The 22025-nt window shown below is 36.5% G+C and overlaps 1 protein-coding gene across 3 annotated transcripts in view; it reads left to right on the top strand.

Moving 5' to 3' along the window:
* The window catches only part of LOC117435037 (transcriptional enhancer factor TEF-1), a 57942-nt gene that overhangs the window by 5271 nt on the left and 30646 nt on the right, over window positions 1-22025 (top strand). For all 3 annotated transcript variants that reach the window (XM_034057909.3, XM_034057908.3, XM_034057905.3), the window contains exon 3: window positions 15987-16239. In XM_034057909.3, the coding sequence (XP_033913800.1) occupies window positions 16233-16239 (7 nt within the window). In that variant the 5' untranslated portion in view covers window positions 15987-16232. The remainder of the gene's footprint in view (window positions 1-15986; window positions 16240-22025) is intronic.

Raw genomic sequence — 22025 nt, 5'->3', positions numbered from 1 at the left:
TTATTGGGGGCATTGATTTTAAATTAAATCCAAGTGGACTTTTAACTGGTGATAGGGAGGGTTAGAACACATTCCACATATTTAATGGATCCATCTGTAATATTGACCTGTACTGTAATTAGTCATGCTGTGTGTGACATTGTCTGAGTTTCTGGACAAATCTCAGAATTCATCTAAATTTTATTTATCTGTCTAAGACTGTGTTAAAATGTCGAGTAAATCTCAAGTTATCTCTGCCCTCAGGGTGTTTGTTTGCCGTGCCTCAGAATGTATTTCTGTGTACTTCAGTTTCTCTCTTCTTTGTATGATACACGCTTGTGCTAGTCCGCAGTATGCCTGCTTTGATCCTGTGGGTATGCCTTAACTGTGCAAACAATATGAGATTGCTTTTTTGTTTGCTTGAAATGCTGTTTGGATAAGTACAGTATGCTGTAGCATTGTATGTTAACAACATTTCTAAGCACTTTCAGCTGGGTTCAAGACCTACAGCTAGGCCTCAAAGCCCTGAGGTAAACTGTCACAAAGGGGATGTTTATTACGGTCTTCTGCACTGAATACTAAGAAAAGGGGAATGGAGACACTGACATCATCGAAGTAAATCTGCTTTAGGACTATATCCATAAAGTGACTGCCAGCCTCTGAGTGCACTTTGGCCTTGTCAATTGTCTTTGTGAGTGATTTTCTGACTGAGGTACTTGTTTTAAAATTTAAATATTAAAGTTGCATTAATTTGTGTGTTTAAAAAAAAAAAAAAAAAAAATGTAAGCAATGGTTGCTAGACACGTGGTTCAGTAGGCATACCAACCAGGTGTTTCAATACTAAAAATCACACAGGTCTTGGATCAAGATGAATTTAAATATGCGTCTGGTTTAACAGACCTGGATTATAACTAATTTTGGACTACAGAACATTATCTGAAGTAGATAGAGCCTCTGAAAAGTGAAAATTGTTGACTTTTAAGTAGTAGACCGATCTTTGAAATTGGACCATCTAGTCTGACTAACTCACTAATCGCACGGGTCCTGTGGTTGGGATAGAACCGAGGGCTGGATAAGTGGTCTGTGAACACTGCCATCTATAAGTTATCAATAAAGTGAATTGCAGTGATGTCAGTTTTCCAAAAACCCTTTAATACACGGTGGTGTATATTTAAATAATTGTATAGCCATCTGTTAGAAGCCTGTTTCCAAGAAGAACCATCGTTTAAGCTTTGTTATTCATTGTTGCTGTAGGTCTAGTATAGCAAACTGTAAACCACGGGTTCAGCAGTAATGAGATGATTTAAACCACGTGCCAAGCTTTCTCTTCTTTTTCCAAAAAAATAATCCATCAATCAATGCTCTTCAGACAAAAACAAATTCTGGTTGCTTTTGTAAGTAATTGTTGTTTCCATCTTACAAATTGTTTAAGTTCTATAGTCTCCTGACCAGAGACGTATGAAAACCAATATCTAATCCATGAATCATTACATGAGTCAGTTCCTGAAACCACTCTAAACCTCAGAGTTCTTGGCCACGGGCAAAAGCAGGAAATCCAGGCTTCAATAGCTTCCTTTCCCAGTGCTTGCTATGGCAGCATTAGCGGTTAGCATGTGCTTCTTTTGCAAGCAATAGGAAGATGTATGTCTGTGGAACAAAGGCACTGAATCACTCCATTTACTGAAACTGTTTATAATTTGTGGTCTTTATTCAAATGCCAGTCAATCTGGCTTGCTGGCATTGTGTTCCAATCTCTCTTGCAAGGCAATTAACAGCTGTAGTATCGTTATGTCAAATGCGCTCTTTACAGACTTTCCACAGTGGCTTGATACAATGTTCTCTTAGTTGCTCTAACTTTATGATAGTTTGGGGTGGTTTGCACATTATTGTTCATTAGTATGCGTAGTGGAGTCCACACCAGACTGCATCAAGCCCTATTATTTTCAGTACAGATTTAACACTAGACACAGTACAAAACAAAACCCTCCTTGTGCATATTGATGTAAAACTACAGTGCGTGGAATTCTGTTTTTATAACTGTACACTCAGAGTATAAAAATAAGTGCAGAAAACTATATTTTATAGGCATACACACTGAATTTGCTGTAGATCCATCCCGGTAAACAATTTCTATTCAAGCATATCTTAGTGGTTTAAGTCTTTGGACTTTATACATATTGTACTGTACTGCAGGAAAATGTATTGGGTAAACCAAAATCTGAAGATTGCTAGGTAAGGTGACAATCGAGAGGAAACTACACATTCCCCCCCCAAGCACTTGCTGAGGGCCTCATACTTTGAATACCATTTTAAGGTACTTTAAAACTGCGTGCTTTATTTTATGATGATGGATATATTTAGTGGCAGAATTCAAGGCAGCTTTTAAGGACATATTGCTCCTTGGAACATACACTTGCTAATGTTTTAAGAGGGTTTTTTTGCACCGCTTTTCTGGAAATGCTGTTTTTATGACTCATTAAAATGAATGGTTCCTTTGTGCTGTTGATTTGGAGTCTACAACACATACGATTAAAGCAATGTTAGTTCAGTTCAGACTGTTCAGTAGTTGTGCAAATCAGTTGCTAATACTGTGCTGTGTGTTGACTGTACTAATCCATGGTAAAGTATACAGTAAAGAGGGAGCTTTAACTTGGTGCAAGTGTTATTTTGCTGAAAGGGTTTCAGTCCCCGTAACAAATGGGTAACTTTTGGATATTGATGGTTTCTAAGGCTTCTATGAGTGTAGTGGCTTTAAATAATGCATTTTAACAGGAAAAGCTGTCCAAAACCCAAACGTCTTGAAAATGACAAATAATTGCGGCTTCCTCTGCTCAAAGTGAAATGGAACGAAGGAGGACTGACATGCCTCGTTAGGATTTAGAAACCCAGTATCTCGAGGAAATGTAGTTTTTGCAATTATGCAGCTACTTTGTACTGCACTGTGTTTTACTTGAATATCGGCTGGTTAATTATACAAGTGAAGTTGTACACTGTGATACACACACTGTAAAAAGGGGTTTTTGATACCCTGATTTCACGTGTTATATTGAATGCTAAACATCACAGATGGATAAGAAGTAGAAGTTGCAGTAGAAGGACTGAGCCTCTAAGCTGTGCCCGGTCAGACCGAACTGCACAATGTGAAACAGGGTAAAGGCCACTTTACATACAGCGTTGTGAATAACTTCCAGAAATGGAATTCGCCTTGTGTAATTAACACAGTGGTGTTAAAAGCTGACATTAGCCCAGTGAAACAAACGGTGACTTTGTTTTTCATTCTTAAATGGCTACTCAGCTTTTAAAGCTGCTAATAAAGAAAGAAATGTCTTCAGTTGAGCTTGGAGTTTGAAGTGTCGTTTACATTTCTCACATACAGCAGACCTGCGAGTCAAAGCCTGTGGCTGCATTCTGTACCCAAGAAGCCTTGGGTTTATGTACTGTAGTATTTTGAAAAAATCTGTACATCCAATTTTCAAAAGTGTCTAGAAAAGCAAAGAAACGTATTGTACTTTTTTGTTTATTTTATAGAAATTATGAAGGAGAAGATTATGAATCCTAATACAATAGTTGGAATGTGAATGGTGCAGCAGTGTACTGTGGTTGTGCCAAAAGCACACAATACATGCAGTGATATTTCTTATAGTTAATGTAATGGATTCATAAGGTCTCTGCAGTACAGATAAAGTGTTATTGATACGCCACAAAGTAAATCTGACAGATTTATTTTAAAGAACTAAAGTGAGGAATGAGATATGATATCAGGCAGACTAGATATTTGTGGCATTTTTTTCTTTTTCATTCCAGGTCTGTAATGGGTTCCAAGTACATCAATAGTGTTTGACAGCCCATGTAAATCAATGCTCTTCTCAACTAACAGAAAATTGATCAAATGGTCTATCACTTTGGTGCTTGACTTGAGATTTGAGGTTTACAGTTTGAAGTTCTCATCTTTAGACCGTGATCTGTTGTGAACAGTCCTGTGGGTTTAAAGTAGTGTAGCATGAAATGGATGATGTGTTATTACCAATAGAAGCACTATGCCCAGTTCAATCTTCTGGAAATGTGTACACGTTCCTTTTTTGGACATTTGTCCAGAGTAAGTAGCTGTTTAATCCTCGTTTTATAGGTATTCATAGAATTCAAGATGGCAACTCAAGAACATGCAGAATATATACTAACCTGCCTGTGCTGTCATCCTGGCTTTGATTTTAAATTGTGCTGCATCACATTTTAGTGTAGCTTTCAACAGAAATAATATTGAAGGCAGGTGCACTAAAGCAAATGCTTACGGAATTTGACTCGCCAGGTCTCTTGTCTTTTAATGCTGTCTCTGAAAACTTGCCCTGGCCTGTTGCACTGAATCCGACCCACCCATGCCTTTTTTGGAGGAGGAAAGGCTCATTATTTGCATATAGAATGGATCCTTTCTGAGACTTTATTATTATAATAACATTATTATTATTATTATTATTATTATTATTATTATTATTATTATTATTATTGATTTCTTAGCATATATTTTTTGCAATACAGTACTGTATTTTGTCTTAATTTGACAAATCAAATAAACACTGCATGATTACAGCAAAACATATTTCTTAAACAATTATACACAGATTATGCCACACTTTTTTAAAGCATATGTAGGACAATGTGTTTTATGATGATGGCCAAATTATAAAACTGTACTTGGCAGCCAGATCTCTGTTGCTTGGGTCATCACAAATTTGATGTGTTCATAAAACAGATAACAGTGCAGAGGACTCCAAACAGAAAATTGCATTTTATTTTTGCCGTCTGCTTTCTTATTACTCCTGACCTGAAACCATCATGAAATGTTCTATTCATATAAAGAAGGGATTCTTACTCTGCACAACGGAGCCCGGTTTGATGTAATGGATTGATAAGTTAATGGTGTCACAGTTACAGCCCACTCCTGTCTGGAAATGCACTTTTCATCTCGTTAATAAGAACATTTCCAGGGCGCTTGGTGTTAAGGGCAGTAGTATGTAATTATCTGTGTGACCACATTGACTGCTGTACAGGTGTCATTCTTGGCTTTCACAGAAGAGGCTTTTAATTAGGATTATTATATAACAATATCAGGGGTGACAGTGCGGTCTTATTATAATTAAGTAAAAAGTATGCAACAATAACAGGAAACTCAGGTTTTATAATGACCTTTCCAAGTAGTGTAGGTTCTAGTTTGATAGAAATGAACATCATTTTAAGCAGGGGTGTGCCAGTATTTATGTCGGCAGGTATTCATTGAAGCACGCCTCTTTTATTAATGTGCTGATTTCAAAACAAGAAAAGCTGCCCTTCCTGGCACTTAACTTCTGCATTGAGTGTTTTTTAAAAGCCGATTTGGAAGCAAATTTTCCTCTCTACCGGGTGCTGACATTTTTACTGCCATAACAAGGCCATAAATTGACAATGAAAATATGTTGAAAAACTAGCAAATGCAACTGATTCATAATGTAAATGTGTCCTTTCATTAAACCTAACCTGAGCTACCGCTGTGGAAACTGGGATATGCATTCCTTTGTCAAATTGAATCACAGATAACACCTTGCCCAGGGCTACAATCCCACAATCCACGGCAGCGGTGACACATTTCTAACAAAACTAAGAAGAAATAAAAAAAAAAAAAATTATATATATATATATATAGTACATAAATTTTTATATATATATATATATATATATATATATATATATATATATATATATATATATATATATATATATATATAGTACATAAATTTATATAAATTTATATATATATATATATATATATATATATATATATATATATATATATATATATATATATATATATATATATATATATATATATATATATAAAATTTATCGTATCAAAAGGCTGAAAGTAAGAAATAATTGCTTCTAAAATATAAATGAGTTTGTTAGTTTGATCACGACAGGGTCTATGTTAAATAACTGTCAGATTTGTTATTGATTGAAACTCAATTGTCTAAACAAGGGAAGCAGAGAGACTGCATTGTTTTGTGTTGAGTAATTAAAATGTTTTCTATTTAATACCTAACAACTTCAAATTCCTTAAAGGTACTGTAATTGCTCAGAAAACACGAGTTTCGACACACCCCTAAATGTAACCATTTATCTCTATATTTTTATATAGGCATTTATAATAATATATATATAATGTGACGGCTTCACAGTAATTGCCTAGGCTTGAAGCTGCCTTTAGAAAATAGTCACATTTAATTTGATAACCATAAAATGTTTATTATTGTTAACATTTAAAAGGTTACATTCATCTGTGTTAGTTTGTATTTTAGCTCACAAAAAGCAGCATCGGTGCAGTTTCGTATTGCTGTCTCCAGGGTTGTAATAAAAAACATACGTATTTAAAGAGAAGCAACAACAGCACACTCATCCTGTAAACAAGCCTCATGCCGTGCAGGCACTTTGATTGGATCGTCATCATTGCCTTTGCAGGGAAGTTTCATCTTACTGCAAGTAAAAGAATTGCATCCAATTGAAATACAAATGGATTGAAGTAAAAGCATGAAAGGAAGCATTTTTTCTTTGTTAATTTCATTCTATCGGATGACAGATTAATGTCTTGTAGTCTTGAGACACAGAACAGCCTATATTTATTGTGAATTGATGACTTTTCTTGTTCTCCTAAATGTATCAGAGCTTTACACAAGTCTTGGCGCACCCTTTCCTTTTTCTAAATCAAAATATGCGATCGTAAGTTTAGATTATTCAGGTAAGGGATTCTAACCTCACCCAAAAAGCACTTGTCCCTCCAAATGTTGGTTTTCTGTAACACTGTCTACCAGCAAACCTGTTTCTACAGCCATTTGGTTAAAACCCTTATTTTTTTCTACCTCCTCCTCCGTTTTGAAGGTTTTTATCAAGTATTAAAGAACAAGGCTGAGCCGCAGTCCCTCCTGTAGGATTTGCCCTATAGGGGGTCAGCTCTCCTTTACAGAGGGTGATGTGGTTATCTTAACCTCCCCCTGAGGTGTAAGGCAGGCGACTCAAATTAATTGGTTGTAAAAACAAATTTAAAAAACAGTTAACTGGCTTTTCTGGTATCCTGATGTGACACTGAATACACACGTTTACTGTTGCTTGTCTGTGCAGCATCACTCATGTTCTTACATTATGGTATAAGAAAAAATGAGCAAAATTTTAAAAAAAAACACGTTTTACTGTGTGCAGAAAATCTATTGAAGTAAGTGCAACATGATTCCGAGTTTTTACTTAAGCAGTCATGACTCGGTACGACCACATTTTATGAGATGAATTATTTTGCACGGATCAGTTATCATAATGGGCCTGTGGTTATACAAATATTTTTAGGCTTAACCTTTAACGCATACAAATTTAACACTAAAAACAAAATACTCTTTTTGTCCACCAGCAAACTAACATTGCAGCGAAGAACGCAGATTGCAAAAAACGTTTGCGTACTGGGTTTAAGCAGATTTAGGCAGATAGTCTTCATAAGAGACCAACAGCAGCACATCCATTGTAACGCAAGCATGTCTTCGCTCCTGTGACGGTGCTCTACATAGCTAGGGTATGTCACGAGAACGAAGGCACTGTATGTAGGAACATCCAAAACTATTAAACAAAATCAAGAGTTTGCATGATAATGTGGAAATAAATTGTTTAGTGATTGAAACACACACGTCGGACTTTCCAGCGTGTCCTATGTATTGCTTTCTAGACTGGTTTGTTTTACTTTTCATTTTATTAAAAAAAAAAATTAAAAAAAAAAAAATTTATAACCAGAATTCTTAATTTCATCCTTGCTACCAAGAAGCCTGAAGCTAAACAGTTTAGATATTTATTAAAAACAGTGAGCTTTGAATGCAAATGATACCATATCATTAAAATAAACCATTTAGGACAGTGACTAGAAAATATAAATCCTAGCTTACACATTAAATTACTCTGGCTCCCAGGTGATCCTCTGCTGTGCCCTTTGATATCACGAGATGTATTTCTTGTATAACCTGTTGTCTTCCCATTACAAACACTATTATAACGCATGTAACCTCACAGAACAAGCAATAAAGCTCTAAAAGAAATTGATTTAGGAAAGAATTCCATCCTTTCAGTGTTGCTGCTGTGATACAAAAACTGACTGTCATAAATACAGATTTATAACATGCATTGAACGCTGTTTTTGCTCAGATATATTGGTCAGCATGAACAGCAAGTGATTTTAATTAATCTCATCTTAAATGATCAAATAAATTCAATGTTTTTTATTTTTATTAAACGCTTGGAATACTCGTTTTGACGAATCCTTTTAAATGTTTCACATTTTAGGTCAAATTCATGAAACAATCTCACCAAGTTGCAGAGTAAACAGTTTGGAAATGGAGAGGTGTATTGCAAGCCAACGTACGCTTTTGGCAAAGCACAGTAAATCCGGTTTTTCCAGTTTACCTTGAAAGACTCTTTCATGGTGGAGATTAGATGCATTCCCAGAAACAATTTTTTTACAACACCAGGTATATAGAGTACTAGGGATCCCTCTCCACCTTAGCTCCCAGCTAAAACACATTTAACAGATGCAGTACACCCTGTCCCTTGTCACATTTTTTTAGGCTTTAGCTATGATATTAAAACACTTTAAATGCTACATGTATTGGTTTTGTGACACAGCAACTTGTGTCCACTAACTTATACAAAATACTGGTTGCATGATTTAGACCTAATACCAAGAACACCTGTTACTTCCTTCTTAATCATGTTAAACAATGGAAAGGTCCACTTCCTTTTCAGACAAAACTCCTGGTGCTGGATGCTTAATGCTATAGAAATATTTCTGGTGTTTTAGTTTGGTGAACCAGGAAGTGAATCATGCTGCTTGAACTTTACTGTTTCTGATGCTGGTTTTGCACCATTTGTACAAGTATCTGCAGGTTGGTATGTACTTTGTCGGTTCATAACAGATAGTATTGCTTAACTGTGGCTAAAATACAGAACACAGAATTTCTTTATCAGATCTAAAAAGACTTTGAGTACACTCCTCCCCCTCCTTTTTGATAAGTTACTCAGCCTTGTTGCGTACGTAACATTGGGTCCATCTTGACTTCCTCATTAAACAGTAGAATGAGCTGATCTTTTGTCAAAGATATGTAATCAACACATCTAATGCGAATATGGAGAGCAAGCAACCATTTTTCTTGAGGTTTCAAAATCATTATTGCAATTGTACTAATGCAACATCCAATAGCAAACGTGTCCTTGAAATTCAAAACCGCCGTAGAAGGATATCTACCACAATGACTAATGTGTGCAGCGACAAAACAATTAATATTGCGTCAGTAACGCAGCCACCACTACATTCCACAGTACTTAACTTAACGTTTCTCAGGTCAAATATCCTGGGTGCTGAAGGAACAACGTAGAAAGATAACTCCCTATGGTGGTGCAATTCAGTCAACTTCAAGATTCCTACTTGCAGAGCTTGTGGATAATTTGAGGTCAAGGTCACCTCAATCTGTTTTCGTTTCAAATACGGAATTAAGGAGAACACATGTTGTGTGCAGAAAACGGGAAGGGAACAGAATCTTTGGATCTGGGAGTGGATTGTTTTTTATGCATTCTCTGTCAATATGGAGCATTGACAAACGTGCACTTTATTAGCCTGGTCTTTGTTAAATTAGCCCTTTTGCATGTTATTAGCCTATATATTGAACAAAATATTACATTTAAAACAAATATATACAGTAAAAGATTTCACTTTATTTAAACGTCCGTACCCTGTTTGAACCAGACACAAGATTGAGGTGTTCTAAAGCACTTTCTTGCATTTTTATTAAATACATAAATAAGACAAAACAAAAGCCTCACTTCGGAGTGCTAACTCAGACTTTTCACCGTCCCTAAACTATAAAAAGGTGGTTAAGCTGTTTATCGGTTGCAGAACACACAGTTTTTACAAACAAAAAGGTTGACACGCTTCCTTTTTCTAAACCACACCGGGTTCTTCTCTGTGACAGCCTCTCTTTACACAGACTGGAGACTGACCCGAACACACACTTCTGCACTGTTATATACCGGCCTGCTAATTACAGGCAGGTGACACAAATTAAATCATAAAACAATTAAACAGGTCATCAAATTAAATAAACTAATTACATCTGTGTCTGTGAGCACAGCAATTACAGAAATTGACCCTATCCCTGCCAGTCAGCCACCAGCACTCTTTTTTTTTTTTTTTTTTTAATTTTGTCCTGAACAATCTAAAACACTGCACCAGTTCTTGTAAGTATTAAATCTCAATGAATTATTCACAGTATAAAGGTTCTGCTAATATTGGCTTTTTATTCAGTGCTTTTCATTGCCTTACTTACTAATGGTTTATATGGTCAGAAACATTTGCTGTTTACATAGCCTGTAAGCAAAGATAACTAACTTAAAACTTTTGAAAAACAAAAGAAAATAATATTGATTTTGAACATTTTTGAACATTAATATTTTAGAAATACGTCTGACCCAACAGTGCAGCTAGTTCTTTTCTGGTTTTTAACAAGACCAGAAGCAGTGTCAAAACCATGTTTTGTAATCCTGCCAAGTTTGTGTACATGTGTTTTAATTTGTTAATGAAACAAGACGGAGTGGCTTCCTGCTACACCTCTTTTTATGCGTTTGAACCAGGGCACAATTCATTTTTAGCTGCGCAGCCTCTGTAGGCATGTGCCAGCTAATGTAGTGTAATAGCTTTTATCTTCCTATTTGTAACAAAGAAGTGACAGGATTGTGGCACACAGAGAGTATTTACTGTGGGACTCATTCCCTGTGGACTTCTTAAAATGTTTTCGCAAATCAGGACGGTGAACCAGAATCCTTTTCATTTGCTGAAGCCTCTTCTGCTTGAAAGTGCTTCAGAATCACAACTTGCCCATCCCTCCTGTTCCTATTGCTGTGTGCTGAAGGGCAGGCACTCGCACAGGGGTGATGCAGTAAACCTGCAGAAGGTCATTAGAACTGCAGATGACTTCAAATACCTGGCGTCTGTCAACCATGCTGTGATGTAAGATATTGCCATTTTATTTGTGTGTGTGTCACTGCGAAGTACATGCAACCACTGGCAGTGGAACAGGAAAGAGAACTCTAAATTGGAATAGAGTGGAATAGTTGTGATCAAAGTATTTAGAAGGCAGTGCTGGCAGCTGCTGTTGCCAAGTACAATACAGATAGCAGTCCCGCCTGCCAGTAGGGTTACCCATTGCTCACCCATTACGTGAATCATGAGAAGTAACTATTCCAAATTCATTGTGTGTTTTTTGTTTTTGTTTTGTTTGGTCCCACAGAATTTGTCACACAGACTCATCAAATTAGGCAAATATGCAGTAAAGTATTCATTTCCATAACTCCTTGTGAACCAAGTTACTTGCATTTGGAAAGACAGGATGTGTTCATTGTCTGGAAGTGCCAGCCATTGCCTTTGTAGAAGGAAATTGACACTGCTTTATAAGGACACGTTTTCTGTGTAAACGTGAAGGCCTGCGTTCTGCTTCCTTTTCAGTTTAGACAGGAGACGATGTTATTCTTAAGGGTTTGCACTCAGGCAAGACCATATTTAACCATTTCCCCATGTGTTTAATCAGGGTGCCCAAAGCAAATAGTTAAATACTCGTCTTGAAATAAATAAATAAAAAATTATATATATTGCACATCCATCCATCCATCCATCAGTGTGGAGTAGTGGTTAGGGCTCTGGACTCTTGACCGGAGGGTCGTGGGTTCAATCCCAGGTGGGGGGACACTGCTGCTGTACCCCTGGGCAAGGTACTTTACCTAGATTGCTCCAGTAAAAACCCAACTGTATAAATGGGTAATTGTATGTAAAAATAATGTGATGTCTTGTAACAATTGTAAGTCACCCTGGATATATAAATATGTATGTATGTGTAGATAGATAGATAGATAGATAGATTAGAAATATGCATGCATGCATACAGGTCTGTAGTGTTGAAAGAGATAAAGAATGGAATATTATCCCTACCTACGATTCTGGTCGTCTTGTAGTTAAACATTTTTCAACAAAGATTGATGCTTTTAGAGAATTCTTTCAATTGTTACTGTGCAGATTTCTCCATTAGGGCTTGCCAATAGAAAACCAAGTCGGGGCTTTTTAGAGCCACTGATTGCTGTTGCTCTTTTAAAGCTGTATTCATAGTCCGGTCTTCTATCATTCAATTAAGCAATTATTACACAATTTACAGAGCAAGATAAATGGTAAATTTGTTAGGAGATAGGACAATTATTTCTGGGCTGAAGGAAAAAGTTTACAGTTAATTGAAACCAGAAAGAAAAAGGCTTAATTTATATTACCACATAATGTGTTGCAGTAGCTGGGAATCCTTATACCCTTGTGATGAGAAGTTAAGGGGCTTTCATTTCTTGCAGCGATCCAAATTTATTAGGAAGCCAACATCACAATAACCAAGTGTTCAAAGCAGCATTGATCTGGTTGTAGAGAATGGTTCTCCTAAAGAACAATGCATATAAAATAGTGGCGTTGGTCACTTGTTTAACCCTTTGCAGTCCATTTATTAAGTGCGTGTCAGGCACGTCTGGTCCAATTTATTTTCACACGCGCAGTTAATTTTAGACGCTCTTTAAAAGTTTTTTTTTCCACAGTCAAACGGGTTTAAAAGGCCCTGCATAACAACAAAGCACTCACTAGGCATCTCCAGCCCCGCCCCACCCTTTCGTTCGCTATAGCTTTCACCCATGTAAGAAATAAATAATAATAATAGTCGTACATACCGATCAATCATCTGATCACTCGTTTTATCACCAAACTCCTCAATAATGCGATCCAAGTCATTGTTTTATTACTATAACATCTCAAAAAAGCTCTGCAAATGTCCGTGTTCTCTGTGCGCTGACGCACTATCAGCCAGCTTGTTTACTTATGACCGCCCCGTTATCTGATACCAGGGCCATGTATGACGCCTTTTGTTGCCCGCCCCCCCCCCCCCCCCCCCCCCACTTGTCTCGGCTCCTATCGCTCCCACTCGGCAATTGAATGGTTTTCTCGGCTTTTTCCAGAGAAAAAACGACTAGAAACCAGTTTTTTGCGTTTCTATAATGATGTCGGACAGGGTCCGACAATGGACCTGATAGGAATAATTGCAATGTCGGACCCAGTCCGACAATGGACCGCAAAGGGTTAAGGTGATTTATTCTGTAGTAAATTGCCTTAGAGTGACTTCAACCATGTATAATGGTTAAGTTGTTTTGTTGAGTATTGATTTTTAAAATGTTCTTTTAACAAATGTTTTGGTTAATAAATAGCTGCTTCATCATTCCAGGAAAAAAGTCAGGTTTGTGCTGTTCAGTTACAGTTCCTTTTCGTGCGTTATATTGCATTGCTGAATAATTATTCTGCTTTACTTCATTGCTACTTTCAAACCTTCTGGGTGTCTGTATCAAACCCTGCCCAAAAAACAAATTCATGTTTGTAAAAAAATAAATAAAGAAAAATACAATAGAAAAAGAGAAACTGGTTTAGTGATCCGCAGTTTAAACCCTGGGGCAAGAGAATAAGCTCAAGCACAATTTAGAAAACTATTCACCCAGAACGACCAGCGAAAACTCTCAAGTTTGATTGTGCAGTTAAATGGAACTGTTACTGAAGGTGACAAGTTAAACTGTTCAACAAACTGGGAGATTTGCATCACCTGCTCCTTGAGGACAATTCAGTTGTCAGAATGAGGCCAGAGCTTTCAAGGTGGCTATTAAATGTGTAGTAAATAATAGTAACGTACAGAACATCTAGTAGTTAGAAGAGGATGAAAAAAGAGGATCCAGGAATTAAAGTAAAACCATTTTATATCCTTTTCTGTTCTGTTAACTGCTCATTTCAATCTCTTCTGTGTTTTTAACTTCCTGGTGTGGTCTGTGGGGAAAGCACCTGTAGGAAATGTCTTCCATTATGTCTCCAATCCAGAAGGCAGTGCATGCTGCTTACCAAAGTGATTACCTTAATGGAGTGTCTATGAAGATGTCTGCTCTTTGGAGTAGTTGTAGCTATCTTCCTAATTAAGCATGAACTATAAATAGGACTTATTCTTTTTTTTGGGTTTTAACTAATAAAACCTGATAAAACACCCCAGATACAAAGATAATTAAATCAGTGGATAGCCAATAAACACCGGAAAAACTCTGGAAATGGTTAATCTATTCACGTTGATATGACCCTTTTCCCATTAAAAATAAATAAAACCTACTACAAAAATAATAATAAATCCATTTCTCTGTGCTGCTGGGCAATGTCCCGCCTTCCTGACTTGTATCTATCATTGATTCGTTCTGAATACTTTAAAACTGCCCCAACTACTGAATGACAGCACATTCCTACATTTCTATTGGAGACTCCGCTTGTGAGATTTAAAACGAGATTACAATGGAGGCTTGTTAGCGGGATTTAAAGCTGTATTACAGTTAAGATACGGAGGATTTAAAACAGAATTGTGACGAAATGTTCAAAAATTCCTACATACAAAAACCCCAGAAGAATGTGCCCGTGACCATTGGAATTTCATTGTGGAAGACAGCAAAGGAAAGAAGGTACAACTTAAGTGTGCAAGTACTGTCGAGTTCTATACATATTTTGACACGAAAAAAAAATAAAACTGCTCAAGCATTTTGGTAAATAACCAAAAAAACAAATTTCATACAGAATATCAAAAATGAAAGCCCCCCAAAAAAAAACTATTTACATGAAACTCAAATAGCTAAAAATAAGCACCAAAAAATACAATTAATAAAACCTGAAAAACAGAATCCCTGATTTATAAATAAGAGTTGTTTTAGGGTGTAAGGGTGTTTTTGTCCCAGGAGTTTAAAAAGTGTTAGATTGCTACTCACAACTCATCCAAAGAGAGCGGAGAGAAAAAAAATAAACAGGATTCAATGAACATGTTTATAAGTTTATGTCCTCATTCCTCCTGCAAAATGTTTCAGGATATCAAAGAAAAACATGTTTCTGTGTTTCAAGCTGCAGTATTAAGTCAAACCACCACATTATGCACATTGCTGGAAGTGATTAGCTGTGTAGTTCATTATTCAGTTGAGAGAAGAAAAAAAAAAAAAAAAAAAAAAGTGAGCCATTTAGTGGGTTTTTCTTTCCCCTCATCAGTTCGCAAGCCAGATCTGCAGTGTCAGCATTCAGCACACAAAAACGGAATTCAGTAAAAGCTCCCTCCACTCCTTGTGAGCTTTTTTCCAACAGCTTGCTCCCATCCCCCTCGTGAACTGACATTCTAGAAGAAACATATGCTCCTAGTCCCACTTTACAACAGCTTGTGGTGCATGAATAGAAACTGACCAAAGTCTCCAAAACTACCTCTTTGGAACACTTGAATATTGTTGTGGAAAACTTTTTTTTTTTAAATGTTTTTACTGTAATACTTCTCTAAGAAAATACTTTTTTCATCGTCATGTAATAGTACTGCATATTTATAACTTGTAAACTGAAGTGGTCTTATTTTAGAAAGTTTACAGAGATTACACTAGAAATGCTCGTACGCAAGTAATACAGCACAGTAAAATCTGTGTTTCATGGTTCAGAATGTACTTGATAGTGACAGTAACTTTGTAAAACACACAACAGTCGTTTTTGATTATATTTTGTTATTACAGTTCTGTACACTTCACACTGATGCAGATTGTATTTCAATGCAGATCAAATTAAATAAGACAAATGCCTTAACAGCTAAGTTTACCAATAAACATTCACGCTCCTAGATGTGGTTGGCCGCTGTTTTGGATAAATCTGCTTATCATTCACGGTTACTTACACAGTTTTAGGTTCCACAATATTTTTTATATAAATGAACAGCAATACTTGAAAGAGAGCCAATTAAAAAAAATAAAAATAAATTGCCTCAACAAAATAGCCACTAACACAGCAATCATTTTCTGTAACCAGCTATATGGCTTGTGATCAAGTCCTCTTTTGTGTGTTTCAGGTTTCTCTTTCATAGGCTCCAGGCTTAAGCTTGGAGAAACCAGCCGTCATCATTGATCCCAGCAGCTGGAGCGGGAGCGAAAGCCCTGCCGAAGACATTGAAAGGTTGAGCGACTCCGCAGAGAAGAGTCTTGACAATGATGCAGAAGGTGTCTGGAGCCCTGACATTGAACAGAGCTTTCAAGAGGCACTGGCTATCTACCCTCCATGTGGGAGGAGGAAAATCATCTTATCAGATGAAGGGAAAATGTATGGTAAGTAGCAATCATTCCCACTGTTACTTAATGTGGATAGTGGATCCAAAACCACAGTGGTGCCTAACACGCTTATTTACTACCCTTCCCTCCAGATTATATAAAATGTGAAAAAACACTATCGGATTGTATGCCATTGAAGGGTTGCTAAGAATATCGTGTGTCGTTTTTTTACACAAATGTTTAGTTTAGACCCACCCTTCGTCGGCCACTAGTAAATTAAAACAATGAATTAATTCATTAATTGTAGTACCTATACAAACAGCTGTCTTATGCAGGTAAAGTTATTACTGGTATTTGGGTATTCACAAAGTCCTCTTACCCACCAGTGGCAACCAGATATGACTGTCCCCAGCGCTAGAAGTAGGAGTCTATAAGTAAACCAGCATGAACTATTAGTTGAGAGCAGATGGTACTGCGGCTGCCACCAGCTGTGCCCCCTCCCCCATTCCTGGCTGGGTGATGTAATGGAAAGAAGGAATATTTTCTTTCTGTGGTGTTGGAGTCTCTCACAGCTTGTCAGTGTCAAATGAAGGCAGAAAGAACCCTCAGGGCATTAGTTTGCAGCTGTCATGTGACCCCTTTGGCCAAATGAAATGTAAAGTCTGGAAAACAGAGCGTTGTAATGAAGCTTCTCAGCTGCTGGTACAAAGAGATTCTAGACCACAGATCCCCAGCGCATTGTGTTTGCCAAAAAAATATGCTCAGTCTGCACAGGATTAAAGTAAAATAAATACATTTGCTTTGTAAGTTTTAAATGATTAGCTTTAAATATGCAGGGCCATCATTTTGTAGGAAATTTTAAAATCAGATGCAAACAGTTTATGATTGAAAACATGCTGTTTAGTAATTGGCACTGGGAAGTGTAACGAATAATCATTTATAAAAAGTTGTGGAATTGTTTAACTTTGGACTGGATATGAAAAACTCCAAGACAATGGATTAATACATACGGCATGCAATGTGTTCTTTATCTATAAAGAAATACTGCGAGTAGCACATGTCTGAACTATATTGTAACAATGTTTAATTGGTATACGCTCAGATAATTAAATAGTGTTTGAAAAACTTAGGTAAGATTGAACCTGTGGTGAAGAGTTCAAATCATTTTAGACTTAATCATGATCCTATTAGCTGACCACCACAGAAGTCACTGTTTCACTGGGTACACAGGTATAAAAATAGCCTTGGCGTTTTAGGAGCACTTCATTTGAGCCCCAGCTATTTCAGTGCTCTTCAGTCATATTGTTAAAAATAAAAATAGGCCTCCAGAAGTTCAGTTAAACTATGACTGTATTGTATGTTAAGGACTGTGGGCTCACCAAAGTCTTACACAAGCCTGCTTTTCCTGAATCTGTTTTGATTGAACATTTTCCCACCTGAAGAAGCCTCAAACCTCTCGCACCTCATATTTTGTATTTCCAAACCAGCCTTCTGCTTTTAGGATATACATAGTGTTCCGCGTTTCCGGTTTATTCTGAATTTTACCGAATATTCAAAAGAAAATTAATGCTTCAAAGTATACAAAAATCAAAAATAGCAGAAGTGGGTCAGATGAGGCAGAGGATGCATAGCGCTGCAAATACTGCTGCATATTAAACTAAAACAAGAAAGTGAACTGAAAGACAAGCAATCCATTTATCTGCTTTTACACACGCTTTTAATAAAAAGAGAATGCAGAGTGACTGTGTTAATGAGTTTGTCAGAGCACTGTGCTTTGCTGGACAGCCACTGTTTATTGCAGACTGCAGAGAGGTATGTGTTGACTTTGTGCGACAGTACTGTCCGTCCATCAGTTAAACACTGCCTAAGCCGACAATCTTAATCGTAAATATTTGACAGAAAATGGGGATGCTTTAGTTGGTAAACTTATATGCATTGCTGGAAATGTCCAGTGTGATATTTGACCCGTCTCCCGATGGCTTGCACCACCCAGTTCTGTCAATTTTCTTTTCTTTTTGTGATTTAAGGCGAATAAACCTGGCTTGTTTTGTGCTGATGTCATGTTCATACCATCTGTAGATACTATTTCCATCAGCACAGCGATTGCCCTAATGTACGCAAATGACCAGCTAACTTGGGAAAACATGGCTTCGACTTGCACAGATTCTGCTCATCATACATGCCAGGGACATTATTAATCAGAAACCAGAACTGCTGCTCATCATATTCCACATGTAAAGTGTGTGTATACTGAAATTTTTTCCACCCGATTTTTACCGATGTTTCAATCAAACTTTTTTTTTTTAATCCCTATTTTAATATATGTAAAAAAACTCTGAAAAATTCCTGGAATTTTTAAAAAAAAGATAAAAACCGAAAACGCAGAACACTATGTATACAGTGTTTTTATATATATATGTTTTTTTTAACAGTATAGTTGATACTATGTTGTCAATGAGTAACATGCAATTTTTTTTTTAAATGTAAGGATTGAAGTTAAAGATTGTAACTAATTAATAATTATAAATTTGTTGTTGTTATTTATTGTTATTTTTACTTTAAGTAAACATGAAAATAAATGCAATTTTTATTCATGTATATTATGTAGTGTTTCAGGACACAGTTTTACAAAACATACAATCTGTGTTGATGGAACACTGTACACATGTAGGATTAGAATTATGTAGTTGCAGAACACATATGGTAAACGCGCTATTATGTTTCTGTGCAAAATGCAAATGAAATGTATGGAGGTAGACAATACCAGATGTGTAAGGTATCGGATTACATGTTTATTCAACTGGTATTGCAATCAAAGTGCTGAGAAGTGCAATGGCATTTAAGTGCTGCAAACTAAAATACAGCACACTTGAAAAGAATATATTTAATGGTTCGTAAAATTGGATTCAATTTGAATCTCTGTACGGGGTGGGGGTTCATGGTATTATAACATGTTTGAAACAATATGTTGCGTGAAAAGAATTGAACCTTAGACGTCGTACTGCTTTCTCTCTTCCTGTCTTGGAACGGAGGTGAATCACCAGGAATCACATTTTTGCCAGCTGTCCTTGTAAATAGATCTGGCTGAAAATATCTGTAATAATATCCAAAGCTTTATCAAGGTTTCCTGATGCTGAAAGCAAGTTGCTCGCCTGCGTTTTTAAAAATAATAATAATGAACAGTGGCCAAGTTTAACAGAGAAAAAAAAAAACCAGTGTGTGACTGCCACCTGACTAACCTTATAAGGTTTAAAACTACCTTTGAACACAGCCCTACAACCAATCAATCAATTCTTCAGGCTAATAAACACTATTCCCTGTGGTGTTTTACAAGACATGTTAATCACAGCACTGATCACTGTCGCCAAATTATAGTGAATCTCATTTTTTTCATCTGATTCCTCCCCTTCGACTCTATGATTTTATAGTAACTTAGTGTTGCTTTGCATTTTATTCTTGGTATACCTTTCTTAAGCACATGACATTTTAGTAACACTTAGAGTAGGTAGCAGGGTTCCGAAAAATATACCATTGTACGTACCCATGTGTTTCTACAACTGTTTAAATAACATACCTATATTTTTTTATTTTCATTGTTAACACCCTGAGAACTTTTTACACTTACAACAGTAGTCTGTTTCAAAGCTCTTTTTAAAATGTCTGCTCTAGTGCACTGGGCTCTGAGATTTGCCCTCTAAATCACTGCAGGAACAGCGAATTTCTAAAAAAAAATCAAAACAAAACAAAAAAACGTAAGTGCTCTGGCTTTTCTGTTGCGTACCACATCATGTATCTCTATTGCTGTGTTACCTGTTTGACAGCATGGGCAATAATCCTTACGTTATCAGTGCACTAGAGCGGACATTTTAAAAAGAGCTTTGAAACCGACTTTAAAGTTATAGTGTAAAAAGTTGTCGATGTTAACAATTAATTACAGGTACGTTATTTAAACAGTTATAGCAACACGTGGGGACTTGGAATGTTGTATTTTTCAGAACCCCGCTACTTTAAATACCCTTAGATACTAGATGCATGCTTGTAATTTCTGTGATGTCTAAATTCAGCTCCTTTAGCATGGTATTGTTGTATTTAGTAGGTAACCTCATTTTTTTCTTTTAAAAAAAAAAAAAAAAAAAAAAACATGCAGCTGAAACATCGTAACAAAGGCAGTAATGAGTACATTTTTGTTCATTTTGAACTAAATATTTTGATTTGCTTGACATCTCTTGTTCTTATGGCATCTGCAACCAAAGTAAAGGCTCAGGTATTTTAGTAATGAGAGACTCGTGGATTGCGTAAGATGTTATGCATTGCTCACTATGAGAAACGCAGTCCTGAGTGCCCTTAAGCCCTTTGTTCTCTTGGCTGAATGCAGTTAATTAGCAACTGTCTCTTAGCAACTGCCTCTTGGTTCAAAACAATGTCTAATTTTTGCAGCTAAGCTTATCATACTGTTTACCTGAAGGGCTTTTTGCTGCTTTGAGTCTCATTTGAGCTGGCTCTCTGCCTGGATTTAGAGGTTAATTGTGAAGACAGCAGCAGCACTATGGCAGCTTCATTGTAAACATTGCTCTGTAGTCCTGATTTCTAGAAACAAGTGCAGGTACGGTCAGTATTTACAGATTAAAAAAAAGATCATGGAACCTAACTGTGTCAAACCTCTTTGTTGTGGGGGGGGGGGGGGGGAGAGAGAGAATCTACATTAGTGCTTGAAATTAGCACAGAGAATCTTCTGTGCGTTTGGTGCATCATGACAGCAGACTAAATGAAAGGAGCCTAACTTAATAGCTTTTCTTACGATGTGTGAAATCGCTATCTGCTAGGGCTGGTTGTTTGCATTTCTCAGTTTTTGCTGTTGCTTGAAGGATATATTTTCAGAAGAGCATTGATAATGTGCGGACAGACAAATATACTTTTAAACATGAGAAATTAAAAAATAGATTAAAAAAATGAAAAGAGACTAGAGTAGGCAAAATAGAACATAATTGTCTGTATTCAGGATTTTTCAGTCATAAAATCCCTTAATCAGCTAAAATGTAAATTGAGTCAATCAATGTTATTGTCATAGTAGATCTCAGGTGATTTGGAGAGAGCAGAAGGGGGAAACCACACAAATGAATATTTATTTTTATTTATTTATTTATTTATTTATTTATTTATTTATTTTTGAAAACAGCAGGAGTATCCAACAGCATTTAGAAGATGGAACCAACCGTTCTTATGCAGTGTGCCAATGTGGTGACGTGTTCTCATACAGGTTGCCTCATGAGAAATTAGGAGTTTATATTTTGCCACCATCTGCAATGGGCAGTGTTGTGTGAGGCCCTGCCATTGTGGATTCTGTCCCCTGTCGGCTCTCTTGCATAGTGGATAATAAGCTTGCTTAATCATTACCGCCAGTTTTAACATTGCAACCTCTTATCAGTTTAGATTTAAATTAATGTTTGTTTGGAAGGGGTTATAATGTCCTTAAACATGTGGCAGCTGATCTCCAGGTTTTGGGTGTCTGATAAGGAACAGCTCGTCCTCTTGGGTGTTGATTCTACTTTGGTGACCTGAAACTGATTTCCATAAGATGGCTGGTAAATAATGTCTCTCTACCTTAAAACTAGCACCAACTTTGGCAATAGGAGTACATTTAGATTATGACGATACCAAAGTACCAAATTAAAAAAAAAAATATATATATATATATATATATACAACTGTGACCAAAATAATCTCTTGTATTTATCACAGTAGTTTTGTTTTTTGGTGCTTATTAGAAGCCACTCTGTCGATAGCAGTATCATAATGAAAATAATCCTTGGAACAGGGGTATTTTGCTGGCAGAGATGTCAAGG

Source organism: Acipenser ruthenus, chromosome 28 (genome assembly GCF_902713425.1).
Source record: "Acipenser ruthenus chromosome 28, fAciRut3.2 maternal haplotype, whole genome shotgun sequence".
Classification (NCBI taxonomy): Eukaryota; Metazoa; Chordata; class Actinopteri; order Acipenseriformes; family Acipenseridae; genus Acipenser; species Acipenser ruthenus.
The sequence above is the reverse complement of the archived record's forward strand: the minus strand, read 5'-3'. Positions and strand labels throughout refer to the sequence as shown.